The sequence below is a fragment of the Cetorhinus maximus genome, chromosome 11 (genome assembly GCF_964194155.1).
Source record: "Cetorhinus maximus chromosome 11, sCetMax3.hap1.1, whole genome shotgun sequence".
Lineage (NCBI taxonomy): Eukaryota > Metazoa > Chordata > Chondrichthyes > Lamniformes > Cetorhinidae > Cetorhinus > Cetorhinus maximus.
In genome coordinates this window covers 104,169,011-104,190,598 of record NC_135889.1, presented here as the reverse complement: position 1 = coordinate 104,190,598, position 21,588 = coordinate 104,169,011, and the positions used below count along the sequence as shown (strand labels likewise).

The 21,588-nt window shown below is 43.4% G+C and overlaps 1 protein-coding gene across 1 annotated transcript in view; it reads right to left on the bottom strand.

The window, feature by feature from the left end:
* The window catches only part of kif5c (kinesin family member 5C), a 192,549-nt gene extending 187,257 nt beyond the window's left edge, over nucleotides 1-5,292 (bottom strand). Inside the window, exon 1 of the mRNA XM_078552528.1 lies at nucleotides 4,699-5,292. Within this exon, the coding sequence (XP_078408654.1) occupies nucleotides 4,699-4,827 (129 nt within the window). The 5' untranslated portion in view covers nucleotides 4,828-5,292. The remainder of the gene's footprint in view (nucleotides 1-4,698) is intronic.
* Between the last annotated feature and the right edge of the window lie 16,296 nt (nucleotides 5,293-21,588).

Genomic DNA, 21,588 nt, shown 5'->3' with positions numbered 1-21,588 from the left:
CTGACTCCACAATTCAATGCCATCTCCAGTCTCCATAGCAACACCACCATATTGCTGAAAGCATGCTGTGAAGTTCTACTCCTTACATTCAAACTCAATCTTTTCACACAGATGAGAGATGCTGCAGTTTTTTATGGTTTTCATCCAGATTAGTCATTTTCAGATATATTAAGGCAGGCAATTGCTTCAGAATCAAGTGAGTGGGGGGAAGGGGTGCCCAATTTCAACTTGAATTATTTTTGTTTTGCAACAACGCAGATGGATTTTTGGCTGTAGAATTAAAGGATGGTTTTCTGCAAAGTGTCCATTCTTTCCCAATTAAGAAAGAACAACAAAAAAATAGAATTTATCTCTTGGATTTTCTGGCACATGTGCAAACAACTTAGAAGAAAAAACAGTGTCGGAAACAGTGCACCTAAATTTTGCTTTTTATCCTTTCTTTTAAGGGCTTGTAAGTCTGTTCTCCAAAAGAGAGAAAGAGATTCCCAGATGATTTTGTACATTTATTCTGCAAAACTGCATTAGTGTATCTTTTGGCCTTCAAGTTTGCTTTATAAATTATCACCACTAGACCTCAAAATGACCTTCCACAACTTCTTGCTTCCCCAAATTAAATTTCCTTTTCTCTTATAATCCTTTAGGAAATTTGTTTACTGCCATATCCATCCTGTTCCCCTAGTCATCATTAGAAGATTAATGGGAGAACAGTTCCTGAAATAGTCATGAACAGTGAAGCTGCCATGATCAAGTGGCTAAAGCAACTAATGGGGAACCATTCTATGTACCAGTATGTCGGCAGAGATTTTCTCTGTAGTTGACGGAATAACTTTAATTAGAAAAATTAGTTCCAAAGACTACCAAATTTCAGCAACATGGGTGTGCTACCTTTTGTATGCATATGTGGTATAGCTTTGTACCAGGGGGCTTTGAGCTTCACAGTTTAAGTCTATGTTACTCTAATTTGCAGAGCTGTGGATATCAGCATAACTTTGTTCTCAGATGAGAACTTATCCACCAATAAGGCAACTTACTCAAGCCTGCAAGCCTACAAATATCAATCAGGACAAACTAATAAACTGGGCACATTTGATTAACTTATAAATAACATTTTTGGGGGGGAAATCTTCCAACCTACAAATAAGAGAGAGCCATTCCATGAATAGTGAGCTTTTTCCTGTTTCAGAAGTTCTCTCAAAGTCCTACTTACCTTCACTGCCCCTCATTTCAACCACTGATTGAGATACCATTTTGCCTCTTAAGAAATCACAGGAATGTAATGAAGTATTGGCTTCACTCATTTCATTGGCCTATCTTGGTTTCTTTCCAGGATATCTAGCTTTTAAACCCGTCTTCATTTTTTGACCACAAGGCATACTTTGATAGCCTATGGACAGTTTAACTCAGTTGGCCGAATGGCTGTTTTGTGATGTAGAGTGGCGCCAGCAGTGTGGGTTTAATTCCTGTACTGGCTGAGGTTATCCATGAAGTTCCTGCCTTCTCAACCTCACCCCGTGCCTGAGGTGTGGTGATCCTCAGGTTAAAATCACCACCAGTTATCACTCTTTAATGAGAGAGCAGCCTGTGGTCCTCTAGGACTATGGTGACTTTCACTTTCATGTTAAACTCCTTAAAACTTATTGTTAAGCTCCAATGCTAGCACATAAAACATTCCAAGCCCTTCCCCTATCCTTTCTCCAGAAGTCTTACCTACTCCCTAATTCTATTTTGCAGTTGAAATTTCTCTCTTGATTAATTACACTCCATGATTAGTTCCCGCTTTAACAGTAGCCATACAGCATATGCCACGGCTGTTACATCCAGAAACCCTGCTTCACAATGTTTTGTTTGCAATGTGCATATTTTATGCTTCGTTGTAGGTTACAATGTTTTATTTTCCGTAAATCATGAAAAAGAATAAAAAGTACAAATTCACTAACTTTATCATAAATCAAGTCCCAAAGCAGTAGAACAGAAATTTTAGAGCTCAATATGTCAAAAATAAATATGCCACGAGAAGACAAGGTTCCAGTTGGTTCAGTAATTTCACTGAATAAGGATACATTGAATGGTGGAGTAGACTCGATGGGCCAAATGGCCTACTTCTGCTCCTATGTCTTATGGTCTTAAAACTTGGCAGGCTTGCGTTGTGTGTTACTTGTTAGTAAACATATAACAGGAAACACAACAGTGAATTTCCACTGGCACAATTCACTGAAGAGTGGTCAAGTCAACACCAAGCCAGTTTCACTCCTAACAAATTGAAATGGAAAAAGTGCAATCAGAGCTCTGTGTGCTAGCATCCAAATGCTACTGAAATTGGCCATGGTAGCTAACAGCCATCTGTTCCCATGGGATTCCTTGGGATCTCCTTAAACTTAAAAGATTTGAAAAGGTCATGTTGTACTGACTGCAGTAACACACCAGCAAGTGTAAACCAAAGAGGCGTGAAGTCATCTCCACAGAATGGACAAAAAGCCAGCTCGTATTCGGAATGCATATCTGTTACATTTGCGCAAGGATGGCAGTATAATTAGCCTGTTAGAATTATAAACATATTAAGTCATTTGCTTCAATTCAACCAACTCCGTAGCCTTTGGTTTCTCCAACAGATCTTTGCTGTGAATCCATGTGTAAGGTCACATGTAATATGGGAAAGGTTTTACATTCAGTAAGGATTTTTCTTGAACACCATATCAACTTTTCTCTTTGCGTTTTCCTTTCTCTTTCATTTTGTTTATCACTGTCCCTGTGTCTTTCCTTGCAGGTTCTAATAAATTAAAAGAAAAAGTCACCCCACCCAGAAACGGCACCATAGGAGGTCATTCGGCTCAATGTACTGGTGCTCCCTGAGCCCGTAACCCCATATAAAGGGGTATTCAAGGATGATCCCATACATTGAGATGCCATACTTAGCAGGAAAGTTTGAACAGCCTGGGGCCAATTTCTCTAGAAAAGAAAAGGCTGACGACTGGCAGGCCTTTAAAATCAAGAAGTGGCTTGATAAGGTAGACAGAGACATTTCCACTTGTCAGGGTGATCAAAACTAGGGGCACAACTATAAGATAGGCACCAACAAATCCAAGAGGGAGTTCAGGAAAAACTTCTTTACTCAAAGTGTGGTCAAAATTTGGAACTCACTGCCACACGGAGTAGTTGGGGCAAATAGTATAGCTTAGACAAAGTTAGATAAACACATGAGGGAGAAAGGAATAGAAGGGTGTGTTAATAGGATTAGGTGCAAAAGAGTGGCGAGGGAAGCTGGCATGGTACATAAACACCAGCATAGGGCAGTGAAGTTGGGCAGAATGGATTGCGCACAGCACAGAAACAGGCCAAAGAAAATATACTAATATCCCACAGTACATCAATGCCAAAAGATTGAATAATGATAGAATATATTTAGTGGTGCAGGTGCAATTTACTGGTTTGATCGTCAGTCTGTGCTAATTTGCCTCGTCTCAGGGAAGCATAACAGTTTGCATTGTTACAATTGGCTTCAAGGCACCAAACTAAGGCTTGCTGGGGATGGGAGGCAATCAGCCTCAGCCCCCCCACCCCAATCCTAATCACTATGCAGTGCTGCTGGATGTAAAGTGGATAGGTCATGCGTGATTAGAATAGGCTCCGTTAAAACACCATCGACGGTTCATTCAGCCTGGCACTTGGGCGACGGGTGGAGAAGGACGGGAAGCCATGGGAGCCAGGGTCCACCAAGGACCAGCGCCTTCAAGAAAGGCGGAGGGAGAGCTGGACGGCGGGAGAAAACCCGGCCGAAAGGAAAACGGGTTCAGCACCGAGCGAGTTAAACTGATGCAAATGGGTGGCCTTCTCACTGAATGCTACAGCAAGCAGGACTGCGCATATCCACTGGGCTCAGATGACATCATGTTCATCAATTTCAGGCTGCACCAGAGCAGGAGAGCCCGTTCACAAGGCAAGCAATGATTGGCTGATTTGCACTTCATCCTTGCAAAATATAGAAGTTATTAAATATTTAATCACTTTATCACCAGGCCAATGAATCCGCGATAACTAACCCGATTGACTAATTCACTGGGATAGGGTAGATCATCTTACCTTCTGCCACCCTCCCCAATAATATCATCGGAAGCCTAAAAAGAGGCAATTGAAAAATGTGACGTCTCCTACCAACCTGACTGAAGTATATTTGGATTACCTTTCTCCCCCGCCCCCGTTGCCATATCCACCTCCCTCTGGATGGTTAGATTCCCAGTAAGGCTAATGGAGATCCTGAATTCACTCTATGATTTTCCACTTCAAATGCTAGATTGATTTAAATATATATATATATATATATATTGCCCGGAGTTAGAGTTGACAATGAAACCGCTATCAATCGAAATCTTTCCGAAAGACAAAGCAGGACTCGGATCATCCAGAAAGCAAATTACAAAATCTCCTGTTGGATGGTTTGAAAATGGTTAATGTAAAATAAAAAGACAATGGTTTGTTCAGTCCCCGCATAATCACACTGGGCATTTCACAACGCCCCAGGCACACCGATTGTGCACTGACAGCAGAAACGAAGAACTGAATGAAAGCGATTGTCCTGTTAACAAAAGCGACAATAATCCATTAAATCCCCACAAAGGGAACTTTAATTTCCACAAATAAAAACTTTCACAGGGTTGTTATTTTTCAGACGGGGCAATTTTTTTTTAAAAATAAAAAACCTACCCCTAAAAGAGTGATTGTGTCGTCGCCTTTAAATTTCGGGATGAACTGGTCTCCTCTCAGGATTTCTGCTTGGCTCAGCGGCCTGAATCGACACATTACTTTAATGCTGCATTCAGCTGGGTCCGCCATCTCTCGCCTTTTAACAGTAACACAGGGATCACAACCAAAACCTCCGAGGAGGCAAAAAAAAGGAATATATCCAACGCAGGCAGTGCGGGAGCAACCCTTCCCCTCTAGCTGAACATGGCAGCAATCAATGCACCACAATCCTCTCCAGTCTCTGGTGATGCTATAATTTCTGCATCGGGGCTGCAAAATGCATTAGCTGAAATTTTAACATTTAAAAAGAAAATAAACTGCTATCAGCGTCTTATTATGCTTTTTTTTAGTAAAAGAAATGAAAACAGCACTTCACAGTCGATGCATTAACTTCTCAAGGTCAATCAGTCGCCCCTCCTGCAGCGGACAACGGTCCTTGTCTGTTTTAGCATCTGCATCTCCAGCTTCTCTCGGCCATCTCGCATCAGCACCAGCCACCTTCTCCTTCGCTCCAGCTACTCTACTGTCCTCAGGGTTTTCTGACATCACACCATTACCTCACCACCGGCTTCAAAAGCTACCCCCCCACCACCACCTCCCCCTCTCGCGATACCAAAGGTTATTGGGAAATGCAGTTCCAACACATAGATTTGCCGGCAAAGAAGTACACGCTTCCCAGTTTCACTGGTGGGACACCTCACTGCAGTCGGTTGCTTCCTTAGTCCTGTGCATGGAGGCAGAGTAGGTCAGAGGGAAAGGGGGAAAGGGAAAGCCTTTGGGAATGCTGAGAGCAGAGCCCAGTTCTTACCCCATTCCCCCTCGCCCCATCACTCCGTGCTATTGCAGGCTAGCATCAGACAATAGGGTTTGCATGGATCCAATGAATAATTTAATGCCTCCAACTTAATGTTAAAAGGAATTAGAGATGGCTGTTCGAAGGTTGATAGTTAAAGGAGACCTTAATATGTCACAGCTCATTGTTTTCACATTTCCCAAGACCGAGCTTAAAGTTTATGTGGATATTGAACAGCACTTTCCTGAGGGACTTCTCTGCTCCTTCTGCTTCTGCTTTAGTTGTCTCGGCATCACAGACTAATATCTGTATCCCGTCAACATTTGTACGGGTAACTCTAGCCAGACCAGGCATTAGGTGCTGAAATGGAAGTCCAGATAATGAAAACCTATAAATGGAAATGAGCTAAAGAGGGGCCTTGAAGATTTCAAGTGATGGGACTGATTATTTCCTTTGGCAGCTTGTCCCATTGTGGGACTGTCCTTGGGAAGAAAAATTGTTGGTGCAGTCTTGGAAACAAAGGCCTTTGTAGTTTGTGTGGATGGTTACCTTGGGCAGAATTTTGCCCTTGGTTGGCGGGCGGGCCCCACCGGCTCGGCGGTGGGCGGGCAGCCGATCTCTGCCGCCGAAACGGGGCCCGCTGCCATTTTGAGTGGACAGGCCAATTAAGGCCCACCCAGCGGCCTGCCCGACAGGAAGCGCTATGCGGGTGGGAGGGAATCCCCAACTGTCAAAGTGCACTCTTCCGTGCATGCGCGTGAAAGAGCGCACTGCTCCCTGAGACTAAGCGCTGTCAGGGAGGTTAGTGACAGTCTAAAAAACTTTTAAAATAGGAAAATTAAAAAATTATTAACATGTCCCCCTCATGTGACAATGTCACACGAGATGGGACATGTTAATAAATATCACGTAAAATATATTTACGTTCTTAAAAACGGACATGAAACCTCATCCCGCCAGTGGTTGAGGTTTCATGTATTATCAGAAGCCCACTGGGGCTCCTGGCCTGCCCACCAGCCTTAAGGTTGAACGGGCAGGTCTTTAACTATCTTAATTACTCTGTCAATGGCCTCAATTGGCCATTGACAGGTCAGCAGGCGAACAGCTGATTTCGCTGTCCGCCCGCCTTCCTAAAAATTTAAATGAACCGGGATGACGTCAGGGTTCCTCCCAACGTCATCCCGTGTCATTTTCCCATTGGCGAGCGGGCCCCACCCCCAAATCGCCGACGGGAAAATTCTGGCCCTTGTTTTTTGTCATTGCCAGAGGGCATCAGGTATTTGTTTCTGTCAGATCCCACCAGTCCATTCCATGTTTTACACAACATGGTCAGTCTGTGCTATGGCATGACTCTTCACTTCAGTAGCTGTGGTACATCTTTTTATGCCCATAAGTTAGAAATAATCACATGTTAGAATCAAAATGCTACAGATTTGTTGAGTGTGTTTCTTGCTGCTCTCCATGGTTATGGTAGACTGATACATTCTTACTCGGCCCATGACTGCAGTGCAACAGTGAAATGTGGAGCCCCAGATGTACATTCTCATAATAATTAGTTCCTATTTCTTTTCAAATCATATAACAAGTAGGAAAGCGGTCCTGGAACATTTTAACTAAATTAAAATCTGAGATTTTATGGTCCAAGTGCACATGTTCAATTGTTTGTGATGGAAATATGGGACATTGTAAGGATTTGGACTTTATATTAAACCCCAGAGCAAGAAAATTCTTGCCAAGGAATAACCCATATTGGCAATAAGGACAATCACTAATTTAGAGTGCAAGCTAACAAGGTTTATTGGACAAAAAAGATTGATACTTAACATTTCATTGCTCAAGGCATGGCATGATACACAAGTTCAACATGTGTCTAAAAACAAAAAACTACTGCAGATGCTAGAAATCCAAAACAAAAACAGAATTACCTGGAAAAACTCAGCAGGTCTGGCAGCATCGGTGGAGATGAAAAGAGTCGACGTTTCGAGTCCACATGACCCTTCAACAGAACTGAGTGTAGTTAGGAGAGGGGTGAAATATAAGCTGGTTTAAGGTGGGGGGCGGGGGGAGAGAAGTTGAGGGTGGGGTGGTTGTAGGGACAAGCAAGCAGTGATAGGAGCACATAATCAAAAGATGTCACAGACAAAAGGATCAAAGAGGTGTTGAAGGTGGTGATATTATCTAAGAAAAGTGCTAATTAAGAATGGATGGCAGGACACTCAAGGTACAGCTCTAGTGGGGGTGGGGTGGAAAGACTAACAAGGTATTAGTTGTAGATTTAAAAATAATGGAAATAGGTGGGAAAAGAAAAATCTATATAAATTATTGAAAAAAACAAAAGGGAGGGGGAAGAAACAGGGTGGGGATGGGGGGAGGGAGTTTAAGATCTAAAGTTGTTGAATTCGATATTCAGCCCGGAAGGCTGTAAAGTGCCTAGTTGGAAGATGAGGTGCTGTTCCTCCAGCCGTTGCTCCTATCACTGCTTGCTTGTCCCTACAACCACCCCACCCTCAACTTCTCTCCCCCCACCCCCCCACCTTAAACCAGCTTATATTTCACCCCTCTCCTAACTACACTCAGTTCTGTTGAAGGGTCATGTGGACTCGAAACGTCGACTCTTTTCTTCTCCACCGATGCTGCCAGACCTGCTGAGTTTTTCCAGGTAATTCTGTTTTTGTTTTGTTTAACACGTGTCAGTCTGTCTTTCCCATGGATCCTGGGACTTCTGGGGCCTTCTCTTCTGGGTTCATTGAACCTTGTCTCTTGGCTCACGACGTCCATCGAGATTTTAGCCAAGTTAACTCTAAGATACATACAAATCTGTTTGCATCTTTAAGATTTCAACTCTAGTGGATTCTTTTCCAACTCACAACTTCCCACTCAACCTTAACTGCTGAAGCTACACATTTCACATCTGTCTGCTGAGCGCTCTCTCTCTCTCTTTCTCGCTCTCTGTGGTAGAAAATTCTTTCTAACAAAGACTGTGGCTTTCACAAAATGACTAAGATTGTACTTTACCACTGATTCTCCCAAGCTAAACTTTGACTCATTGATTCCTTGGCAGCTAAGTGGTCTTACATTTTCTGTTCACTCTCCTTTAAAGCAATTACTTTAGTCCTGGAAATCCTCTCTTTACTGGATCCACTGATCTCTAATATTGGGTTCTTATGGTAATCCTCAGCCCTGTGAGTTACTTTCGTCACTAACTAAGCCTAATACTGGGCCCTTATGGAAACCCCTCAACCTGTGACAAATACCCATCAACTGGCAATGTTCTTGACAAATGCTAACTTCCTAGCAAGTCCCCTACTCCTGGCAAGTGCCCTCCCATCAAGTGCCCTACTCCTAAATCGCTCTCCCAACAAATGCCCCCCAGCAAGTGTCCCCTGACAAATGCTAACTCTTGGCAAGTGCAAAGATCTCAGTGAGGCACCCCTATTTTTTATTCATTTTTTGAAGTTAGCTTTGCAACATTTAGCCCAGAAATGTGTGCATGGATCAACACATCAACGACTTCTAACCCAATATTTGCAACTCTTGACCAATGGGAAGAGTGTTCCTAGCATCCCCACAACATTCTAACCTTAATTTATATCTCTAACCGGAGGTCCTTGGAGCAATCTAGACCCAAGACAATTCTTCTAGCCAATCAGCTTTGCAGCCTTGGTGTCACTTTTAACTGCTAAACTACAACTTGCATCTTTGACTGGAGGGTCTGGAACATCTGGTCCTTGTTGCAGAGTGTTGAATACCATTCGGTAGGTCTTAGTGAAGGCTTCGTAGCCTTAAATAGGTTAACTATGTATTTAGCAATTACAATGACTATGCACATGTATATAGTAAAGGATAGCACCCTCGCCTTTGAATCAGAGGGTTGTGGGTTCATGTCCCACTCCCGGAAAACCAAGAACTGTGATTGTACTCAAAGAGTTGCAATCTGTGACTGTTGATAACTCGAAAGAGTATATAGTAAAGGATTCAAGCTAGGAGCTGTTTCCATGCTTACTTCTGCATATGGCTCTGTTCAACACTAGATTGACCCCTAGTTGGTGGGTCATAGGTTTTCTTACAACACTGTGTGGACGGTACTGTACTCAGTCCCATATTAACCATATATGTGTCAGACCTTTATACTACAGTCCTCAGGCCACCTTCCTGGCCAATCGGCAGTGTAGCTTTGGTTTCTCTTTACTGCTAAGCTAGCCATGCTGGAGCCCACATGTGAAAATGTGTCCTAGCTATAACTTCAGTTCACTTCCAAGCTACATTGGCACTTAAAGAGATGCCAACTTTAAAACTTTCTTAACAACATACCCAAAAATTCACGAATCATTCCAATATACATACAAATTAAAACTTTTCATCAGTAAACTTATGTACAGTACAATTGGATAATTCAAGCCTTATTAATTACACAAATGTGTTAACGAGGTGAAGTCTAACACAGTCATGAATTTGGAATAGGGGCTTTTTTGTAATTGGTCCGATGAATAAAAAAGGCTTGCATTTATATAGTGCCTTTCATGACCACAACACATCCCACAGTGCTTTACAACTCTCCAAGCCTCTTTTGACAGCAGCTTACAAACCTGCAATCTCTATCACCTAGAAGGACAAGGGCAGCAGATGCATGGGAACACCACCACCTCTAAGTTCCTCTCCAAGCCATACACAACTTTGAATTGGAATTGTATCAACATTCCCTCCCTGTTGCTGGGTCAAAAACCTGGAACTCCCTCCCTAACAGTACAATGGGTGTGCCTACACCACCTGGACTGCTGCAGTTCAAGAAGGCACCTCATTAGCACCTTGTCAAAGGCAATTAGGGATGGGCAATAAATGCTGGCCTTGCAAGCAATGCTCACATCCCATGAAAAAAATAAGGGAAAACTAATAATGCATTTTTGAAGCGTAATCACTGTAATAATGTAGGAGATGCAGGAGCCAATTTGATCACAGCAAGCTCCCACAAATAGAGATGTGATAATGACCAAATAATCTATTTTCTGTGATGTTGACTGAGGGGTAAATATTGGCCAGGACACCAAGGATAACTTTGATCAGTTAGCTAGATGGCTAGAGTGCAGTGCAGAATGACAGCAATGGCTTGTGTTTAATACCCATACCGGCTGTGATAGTTCATGGAGGACCCAAGTTTGATGTGGAGTGGTGTCCCTCAAGCTATATAACCACTTGGTCCCTCATGGAATGCGTTCATATATGCTTCAGAGACTTGGACAACCTACAGGAGGCACTTCAAAGCACTGGAGAAGTACAACCAGTGGTGCCTTCACAAGATCCGCCAAATCAGGTGAAAAGAAAGGCAGTCCAACAGCTGAACCCTCTCCCAAGACAAATGCCCAGTATCGAGGTGCTAATCACTCAAATCACTGGGCAGGACATGTAGTTTGGATACCTGACACCAGACTGCTGAAGCAACCGTGCTACTCAGATTCCGGTTGCAGCACAACACTCTCAGGAGATCAGCAGAAACGCTTTAGGGATGTCCTCAAAGCATCCGTGAAGAGATCAAACATCTGTCCTGACTCATGGGAATCTCTGAATTGTGATCAGCCCAAATGGATCGATCCAGGATGGCACTGAAAACATTGAGAGACTTCAGCAGGAACGTGCAGAGTCGAGGTGTTAGAGAGAGCGCGTAAACCTCCAAACAATCCATCTACCCAACCCTTCAAGCATCCACCTGCCCTGCAGAGTCTGCAGATCATGCATTGGACTTATCAGCTAGCCCAGAACCCATCAAACCAGAGTGGAAACAAGTCACCCTCGATCCTGAAGGGACTACCTAAGAGAAAAGAGAGGAGAAAATGATTAATTACCTTATTACCTTATAGCTGATATTTAGTTAGAGTAGATTAATATAGTGTGCAGACTGAGCACCAAGGTGAGATTTACTGTAGATCCTCTCAGAAATTAAGAACAGCCCTGTAATCAGAAATCAAAGTTGACAGGGCAACATCCAAACTAGTCTTGGAGGCCAAAACAATGGAACCGGGGAGCTCAATTTTCCTCACATCACGTAAAGGTAATCCTGCCAACAGTTGGAACTTGAGTTGTATGCTGCAATCTCTATTTTTCTAACTTCTACTAAAACGGCTGTTACACTTCAGAGTTCCAGTTAGGTTGACAGAGTAGCCTGAAGGTAGCTTCATTAGTTGTTTGGTAGTACAGAACTTGAGGTTTGCTGAAAAAAGAGGCTTTTTTTGTTGAAGCTTTTCATCTTGCACTCATCAGGACAAAGCTGTAGTAATAGGGGATTCATTATTAAGGGAAACAGACAGGCATTTTTGTGGCCATAGACATGACCCCAGGATGGTATCTTGTCTCCCTGGTGCTAGGGTCAAGGATGCCACAGAGCAGCTGCTGGACATTCTTTTAGAGGAGGGTGAAAAGCCAGAGGTCATGGTCCACATTGGTATCAAATGACATAGGTAGGAAAGGGGATGAGTTCCTGAAAGCAGACTTTAGGGAACTAGGAAGGAGATTGAAAAGTAGGACCTCTAAAGCAGTAATTTCAGAATTACTCCCAGTCCCATAGGAGAATTGAGCGAATAAACACATGGACAGAAAGCTGGTGCAGGAGGGAGGGCATCAGATTTCTGAGGTATTTGGACTGGTTCTGGGGAGGGTGGGACTGTACAAACTGGATGGTCTATACCTGAACAGGACTGGGATGAATATCCTCACAGGGAGATTTGTTAGTGCTGTTGGCAGGGGTTCAAACTAGATTAGCAGGGGGATGGGAACTTCAGAGGAAGGAACAGGAGACAGAGAATGAGTGAGTGACTGTGAAAGACAGAAGCAGCACAGATTAAAAAGTGATACAACAAAGGAATTTGGCAGTGGTAAACAGTATTTATGTAAATGCATAAATAAAACCATTGAGCCAAGGGCACAGATAGACACATAGCAGTGTGATATCATCGCTATAATGGAAACTTGGCTTAAGGATGGGCAAAAATGACAGCTCAACATCCCTGGGTATAGGGTTTTCGTGCCGGGTACGGAGGGGGTTAAAAAAGGTGTGGGTGTAGCATTATTAGTTAAAGAATCAATTACAGCTGTGAGAAGGGATAATATACTAAATGAAGTATCAAATGAGGCCATATGGGTTGAGCTCAGAAATGAAAAAGGGGAAGCCACACTGCTAGGAGTGTACTATAGACCCCCAAATGTGGAAGGGAGTTAGAAGAGCAAATATGTAGACAGATTTCTGAGTGAAAAACAATAGGGCAGTAGTCGCTGGGGACTTCAACTACCCTAATATCAATTTGGAGCAGTGTAAATGGCACAGAGGGTGCAAAATTCTTGGATAAAAGCAAAATACTGCGGATGCTGGAAATCTGAAACAAAAACAGAAAATGCTGGAAAAACTAAGCAGGTCTAACAGCATCTGTGCAGAGAAAAACAGTTAACATTTCAAGTGCTTGAACTCTCTCTTCCATTCTTACCCTCTTTTTTATCCCCTTCAATATTCATTTTCATTTTTTATCCACTTCTTTTTATTTTTATTTATTTTCATTTTTATTCAGTGTTTTATCCCCACCTTTTATCCTATTTTCAATCTTTTTTCCCACCACCATCCCCTCCCCCACCCCACCCCCACAAGGGCCACCTGTCACTTGTTCATGTTGTTCTTTCCAGAGTGCTTACCCTTGTCTTGCTATTATCACATTCTGCTTTCTGACTTTAATGCCACCATCAGCACCTCCTCTAGCCAGTACCACTATCATCAACACCCCTTTGCCCTTTTGCCCATGACATCTCTGGCAATCTCTCCTTTGCCCCAATCTATCACTGGCCTTCTATCCAGCTTCACCTGCTCCACCCCCCATAAGCAATATAAATTTAATCTCATCTTTACTTCTCTTTAGCTCTGAAGAAGAGTCATACAGACTCAAAATGTTAACTGTTTCTTTTCTCTCCACAGATTCTGTTAGATCTGCTGAGCTTTTCCAGCATTTTCTGTTTTCGTGCAAAATTCTTGAATTGATTCAAGAGAACTTTTTTAGCCAGCATGTAACAAGTCCAATGAGGTGGGGTGCAACTCTAGATTTAGTTTTAGGAAATGAAGCTGGGCAAGTGGATGAAGTGGCAGTGGGGGACCATTTTGGAGTTAGTGATCATAATATAGCTAGATTTAGCATCATTATGGAAAAGGACAAAGATAGAACAGGAGTAAAAGCTCTAAGTTGGGAGAAGACAAATTTTACAAAGCTAAGAGGTGAGCTGGCGAGAATGAACTGGATACAGCTATTAGAAGGAAAAGCTATGTCAAATCAGTGGGAGGCATTCAAAGGCGAGATTCTACGGGCACAGTGTAGACATGTCCCCACAAAGAAAAAGGGTGGTACTACCAAATCTAGAGCCCCCTGGTTATCCAGAAGCATACCGGCCAAGATAAAGCAGAAAAAGAAAGCTTATGACAGTCACAAAAGACTTAATACTGTAGAAGGCCTAGAGGAGTATAGAAAGTACAGGGATGAAGTAAAAATGGAAATTAGGGAAGCAAAGAGAGGATATGAAAAAATATTGGTAGATAAAATCAAAGAAAATCCCATGGGGGAGAATTTTCTCCCCGTCGGGCGGGCTGGTCAGGAGCGGGTGCGGGTGGGTGGGGAGCCGATCGCCGCCCGTGATTGGCTGTGCACCGCCATTTTGCATGGGCGGGCCAATTAAGGCCCGCCTAGCGTGACGCACACCCGGAAGCACTCAGTGCTACCTGCGCAGGTGGGGGGAGGAGGGAGAGTTGGGGTCTGCGCTCTTTCGCGCGCAGGCACGTGAAAGAGCGCAGAAATCTCCCTGAGGCAGCTCCGTGCCTCAGGGAGATTAAGTTCAGTTATAAATATTTTAAAAATAGAAAAATAAAATTATTCAGACATGTCCCCTCATGTGACAGTGTCACAAGAGCTGGGACATGTTTATGAATTTTCATCAAAATTTTTCTTTCGTTTATAAAACCTTCATGAAACCTCATCCCACACATGGATGAGGTTTCATGATAAATGTGAAGGCCGCCTGGGCGCTTCGTCTGCCCGCCAACCTTAAGGTTGGACAGGCAGCTATCTCAATAGGTTTTTAAATGGCCTTAACAGACCTTTGACAATTTGGCGGGTGCGCAGCCAACTCCGGTGCACACCCATGCCAAACAGAAGATTCTGCCCATGATGTTTTAAAAGTACATTAAGAACAAAGGAATAACTAAGGAAAAGGTAGGGCCTAACAGAGATGCACATGGTAACTTAGGGATTGATGCAGAAGATGTGGGCAGGGTTCTCAATAAGCACTTTGTCTCCGTCTTCACTAAGGAAAGGGATGACGCAGACATTCTAGTTAAAGAGGAGGAGTGTGAAATATTAGATACAATAAGCATAGTGAGAGAGGAAGTACCGGAGGGACTGGCATGTATCCCGGGCTGCTGAAGGAAACCATGGAGGAAATAGCGGTTGCTCTGAGGATCATTTTCCAATCCTCATTAGATACGGGCGAGGTCCCTGGAGGTGGAGGTGTGTGAATGTTGTACCATTATTTGAAAAGGGTGTGAGGGATAGGCCAGAAAATTATAGGCCGGTCAGCCTGACTTCGGTGGTGGGCAAATTATTAGAAACAATTCTGAGAGACTGGATAAACTGTCACTTAGAAAGGCATGGATTGATCGGGGATAGTCAGCATGGTTTTGTTAGGGGAAGGTCGTGTCTTTTTTGAAGAAGTAACAAGGAGGATTGATGAGGGTAGTGTGGTAGATGTTGTCTACATGGATCTCAGTAAGGCCCAAGGTCCCACATGGCAGACTGGTCAGGAAAGTGGGGCCTCATGGGATACAGGGAAATGTGGTAGGTTGGGTCCAAAATTGGCTCAGTGACAAGAAACAAAGGGTAATGGTTGGTGGATGTTTTTGCGAACGTAAAACGGTTTTCAGTGCTGTTCCACAGAGCTCAGTGTTGGGGCACTTGCTGTTTGTTGTATATATAAATGATTTGGAATTAAATGTGGAGATATCATTGGGAAATTTGCAGATGACACAAATATTGGCCATGTAGTTGATATTGAAGAGGATAATTGTTGACTCCAGAATGATATCAATGGTTTGGCTGGGTGGGCAGAGAAGTGGCAATTGGAATTCAATCCGGAAAAGTGTGAGGTAATGCATTTTGGGAGGGCAAACAAAGCAAGAGAAGTTATTGAGAGCAGGTGAGGTAGTGAGAGGCCTTGGAGTGCATGTCCACAAGTCCCTGAAGGTGGCAGGACAGGTGGACAAGGTGGTCAAGAAAGCATATGGAATGCTTTCCTTCATTGGGCGAGGTATTGAATACAAAAGCAGGGATGTAATGACGGAACTGTATAAAACGCTGGTTAGGCCAGAGCTGGAATTTTGTGTACAGTTCTGGTCACCACATTACAGGAAGGACATAATTGCTGTGGAGAGAGTGCAGAGGAGATTTACAAGAATGTTGCCTGGGGTTGAAACTTGCAGCTATGAGAAGAGATTGGATAGGCTAGGGTTGCTTTCCTTAGAAAAGAGGAGGCTAAGGGGTGACCTAATTGAGGTGCACAAAATTATGAGGGGTCTAGATAGGGTGGATAGGAAAGACTTGATTCCCCTAGCTGAGGAGTCAATTACCAGGGGGCATAGATTTTAAGCGATTGGTAGAAAGATTAGAGGGGACATGAGGAAAAACCTTTTTCATCCAGAGGGTGGTGGGCATCTGGAATTCACCACCTAAGTTGGTGGTTGAGGCTGAAACACTCAACCCATTTAAAAGGTACCTGGATCTGCATCTGAAGTGCTGGAATCTGAAAGGCTACGGACCAGGTGCTGGAAAGCAGGATTAAAATGAGCAGCTAGTTTCTTTTTTCTCTTTTGGCTGGGGCAGTCACGATGGGCTGAATGGCCTATTTCTGCACCTTAACTTTTCTATGGTTCTAATTCACAAGAAAATACAAATGTCAGGGGAAACAATATATTTATACCATATGAGAAGAAAGTGCTGATTGGTTAGTAAGTAGCCTCTGATTGGTAGATGCGCTACCATGGAGATTGCACCAGTTGATGGTGAGTGACAGTTAACTGCCAAGCATTGTTTGAAATTTAAATCAGACAGTTTGCCTCTGATTTGTCAAAACTTTGCCCTGGGGAATAAGCCTCTGAATAGCTTTCACTTATTTTGTTTAGCTGAAACAGGCACAATGTGTGTATATATCCTTTCTGTCTGCAAAGAACAGGGCCCTGTGTATTAATATGTGTAGCTTCCAGTACACATAAATGCACCACACTGCGAGCCCAACTGACAATATTAAATTGGTTGTCAGCATAATTCTTAGCGTGCTGAAGGTCATTTAGCAAATGTTGTTCAATTGTGGAATCGCATCTAATTTTGCACATTGTGCTTTGTGTTATGTAAGAACGGGCTGCTTGGGCATGGTCTGTACCTTGCCTGTTGCAAACAGCGGCTGGGACATGCTGTTTGATATGATCCGCCAGCCTTTGGGATGTACGGCCTACAAATCCAGCATCACACTGGCACTGAAATTCATATACCACATCACTCATTTGTGTGATAAGCAGAACGTCTTTTTGGCTTGACGGCAGCATCCTGTTAGTGGCGAATACCACTCGTGTTGCTACTGCATAGCAGCAGCGTGAAACCGACAGCTTCACCTGTTGCTCAAATTTTTGAGATACCTTGCCCTCCCAGGGTAACCTGAGGTAGACTGGGCACTTTTCAGGACCGAAAATGATGACCTTAGCCCTGTTCGTGAGTTTGCGTGATATACAGTGTGAAATGAACTGATCAGTGTAGCCGGGGTGAGGGTCGGGCCCCCGAGGCTGGGGGCAGGGGGGAAGGAGTCCTGTACGGGTGGGGGGAATCCCATGCGGGGTCGGGGGGGGGGGGCAGGGAATACCATAAGGATGTGGTTAGCCGGAGGTGGGGGGATTCCACTTGGGGATTAGGGGTGTGGGAGGAGTCCCGTGATGGTGTTAGGGGTATGCAGGGAGTCCCGTGGGCAGGGCGCGGGGGTCAATTTGGGTCTTTACACAGTTACCCAGGAGCTATAAGAGTTTCCAATTCTTCCATTTTTTTCAGCAGCTATCGATGTAAGCCTGTCGGAACCATCTAAAGTTTGTGATTTAAATCACAGTTTTGGATGGTTGCCAGCACAGGGCAATTGCCCAGAGGAAATTTGTGCTTTTGGACAATTGCCGTGCAAACCCTTACCTATGAAGTTCCAAGAGGGAATGAGGGATTCTCCAGCGCAACTTTGGGGTACTCCCCCACAAATCCGACACTGGTGCCCCATATCTCCTCATCATTAGCCTGGGCCGCTGGATTATTAGTCCAGTAATATAACCACGATGCTACCACTCTTTGTGATCCTACAGGCTCTCTGCATGCCTTCAAGGGGAAGCTGGACTGATTTTTGAATGGAATAGAGATCACATTACAAAGAAGGGTAAGTGTTCTTATAGGTAACACTTAGTCTATGTGACCCCTGGACTGGTTGCGATTGCCTGAGGGCGTTGAAAAATAATTTTTCTGAACGTTGTTTTCTTTATTGGCTTGCTGATTTGTCACCTCTCCAAGGGGATTACAAGGTTACTGGTGAGCCAGAGGTGGGGGTGATTCATGGTGCTCCCATCAACAAGCTGTGGGTAGGCCTGATGGGATAGCTGGTTTTATCCTGCCTGTCAACTTCATATGTTCGTAGAACCAAGTTCTTTTTTCTCTCCTAAAGGTTTTCTATATTTGCACTTCTACATTTACCTTCCTGGTTACTCCTGAGGTGCTCTCAAGCCACTTTCACTAATCCATTTGTTCTTGCAACCATTCTTTCTTTGCTTGTCGCAGGCCCAACTTCTTTTTCAACTGAGGCCTCACAGATTTCAAACAGAATATTCACATTTATACCTTTTCCAGGCAAATCTAAACTAACAAGCCTATTTTTCTCTCCAATTAAAACCTTCACATGGGTATCCCAGTAAATATTAGCTATGCAAAATTTATTGCAAAGGCTTAGATGATCCTAAGGACTCAGGATGTTAAATAGGGTTGCCCAACTGTGAATAAATATATTCCTGGAGGTTTCATCACATGACTTTCCGCCATGTTCCAGCCATTAGTCAGCCAACACATCCATCCTTGTGACATATTCCCTTCCTATGCCAATTGGAAAGCAAGAAGACTCATGACACAATTAGATGATGCTTAACTGTCAGCCAAACAGTCTTTTTTTTCCCTCCCACTTTCAATATTTTTATATTTGTTATAAAGGACTGTTCAAAGAAAATGACACACAAAAAAAAAAATCACTTTTAATTTTCTGATGATTTTTCTCCAGGGTTGCACACAGGGCAGTGTCCTGGAGATTGATCTTCAATTCCTCCAAGCCAACCCTGGAAGGTTGGCAACCCTAATATTAGAAGAATAGGCAGAAAGATCATTTTATCTTCCTGAACAGCAGGCGAAAAGTTAAATTCCACTTAGAAGCCCCAAAGCAAAAGTGAATAACATTATTAAACATCTGAAACACTCTGTAAAACTCCCCAGCAGGTTCAGTGTGGTAATTAAGCAGCACCAACACCTATCAATTTGAGATGACGGAGACTAAAATGTCCTTGGTGCCTCTGAACGCAAGTTTTTGAATTAAATTTACATGTGTTCCTGTTATTTTAGAAAATTCTCAAAGCCCTGAGAATTACTGCATTTTACCAATATCCTTTTAATTTAAGCCTAATTAGAGGAGGACTCTTTGCTTCAGTTTACTAGGTATCCCTTTGGAATTGGTAGTTAGGCTCCAGTTAACTTTGCCACATCAAAACTGACAAGGGTCATGTTATCATTAAGAATTATTCAAATTCCAATCCTGCTCGCTGAGAGAAGGATTGCCTATTCTCTCATTTGTAGTGTGAAACTATTTCCTCTTACAGAATTCAACTTCAGGGTGAAACTCTTTCGAGTTATCAACAGTCACAGATTGCAACTCTTTCAAGTACAATCACAGTTCTTGGTTTCCGGGAGTGGGTCGTGAACCCACAACCCTCTGATTCAAAGGTGAGGGTGCTATGAACTGAGCCACAGCTGACACCTCAAAAGAGGGGAACCTGTCAAACTCTTTCGAGTTATCAACAGTCACAGATTGCAACTCTTTCGAGTACAATTTTGGACCCCATTTTGTAGGAAAAAAATTGGGTGCAAAGAGTAGGAATTTAGGGGGATAATGCCCCCATTAGCCTCATCTTTAGCCTAGGCTGCTGGATTATTAGTCCAGTAATATAACCACTATGCTACCACTCTTAGCTCAAGAAATACAACTGTTACGATATTGGTTCAGGCATTGGAGAGGCATTGCTGGCAGCTACCTAAAATTGGCATTAGGCTCACTGACTTTGCTATCAAGGGTTATGGTAGCATAGCGGTAATGTTACTGCGTCACTAATCAAGCGATGTAGACTAATGAGAGTTTAAATCCCACCACAGCAGCTTGGGAATTTAATTGAATTAATTAAACAAATTTGGAATTTAAAAGCTGGTATCAGTAACAGTAACTACTGGATTGGCATTAAAAACACATCTGGTTCACTGAGGGAAGGAAATCTATCATTATTCCTTGGTCGGGGGCTCCAGACACACAGCAACGTTTTTGACCCTTAACTGCCCTCTGAAATGGCCTAAGAAGCCACTTTGTTTTATTGAATAGGTGGATCACCACCGCCTCCTCAAGAGGTATGAGGGGTGGGCAAATAAATGCTGGCTATACCAGAAATGCCCACATTCCATGAACAAATAAAAGCAAAATTGAGGATTCAGCCCAGAAATTTCTTGTTTGCTGAATGCAACAGGCACCCGGATTGCGGTGTTCAGGGTTACCAGGTTTACAAGTGGCCTAACCAGTGACCTTACTAAAAAAGCTCCATTTTAAACAAGCGCTTAGTTGAATGTGGAGCCAGGAAGAGCAGGAGCGCTTCTAACTTCACATTAAAACTGCAGGCCACCCTCGCAATTTCCTCGCCTTCCACACCCACACCCACAATGCCCCCTCCTCCCCCAACCCCAGTCGCACCTTATATCCTTGGTTGGCATTCTGGTTGACCAATCTTGATACCCTCCCCAGTGGCCAGCAAGCTGCCTCTAGGGCCTCAACTGCCACTCTCAGCTCCTCAATACTATACCAATGAGAGCAATAGATTGATTTGCCATGATCCTGCTAATGGCCTCAGGAGAGTGAAGCATGCACCACTTCCAGATTGCGTCCAATTCAGGCTGGATTTAATTCCTATGTCCATGTCCCTGCTTGGTGGTGGGAATCACAGTTTGTATTGAAATTAACCCTGCAGTGGCAAGTTCACCACAATCTCTTCTATACCAGTTAGGCAGATAACATAGCAAGAAGAACCTTTAATGAAAATATGGAACTAAAAGACAATACAGTTAACCACTACAATTCTGCCATCATCACTATCCCTCTATTTCACATATTTTGACTAAGTATAACACTTGACATTTATCAATGTTGAATTTCATTTGCCAAGTGCCTGCTTTATATTGTATAATTGATCTAAATCCTTTGCAAATTTCTGATACATCTTCTGTCTCCACTGCACTCCGTATTCTTGTGTTATTAGCACATTTGCCCTCCGGTGGTCACTCTTCACGTGTGAGCCTTGACGGCGTTGACAGTCTGTCAGCAGCAAATTACTTGCCCTCCCCTAATGTCGACATATCTGCAATTCCAATCGATGTTGCTGGAAAGGAAACAGGAGTGCGGTCAGCTCATCAACTTTCTCCTCCTCAACTGAGGGGCATTCCCCTTACCACTGCTCTGAAATAAGCAATCAAATTTGGGATCTTCCTGGCCAACTGCTTAGTCGATCAATTCACTGAGACGTTGGGAGGCGAAGCTTTCCACTTTTTATTCAGTTCCCTCCTCACCACTGCACACCATCCTGGATTCCTGTGACTCCTTAGTTTAATCAGAAACCTGTGGAACTTCGCCAAAGTTTTCTAAAAGCCTACCGAACTATATCATGGCGGGGATGAGGG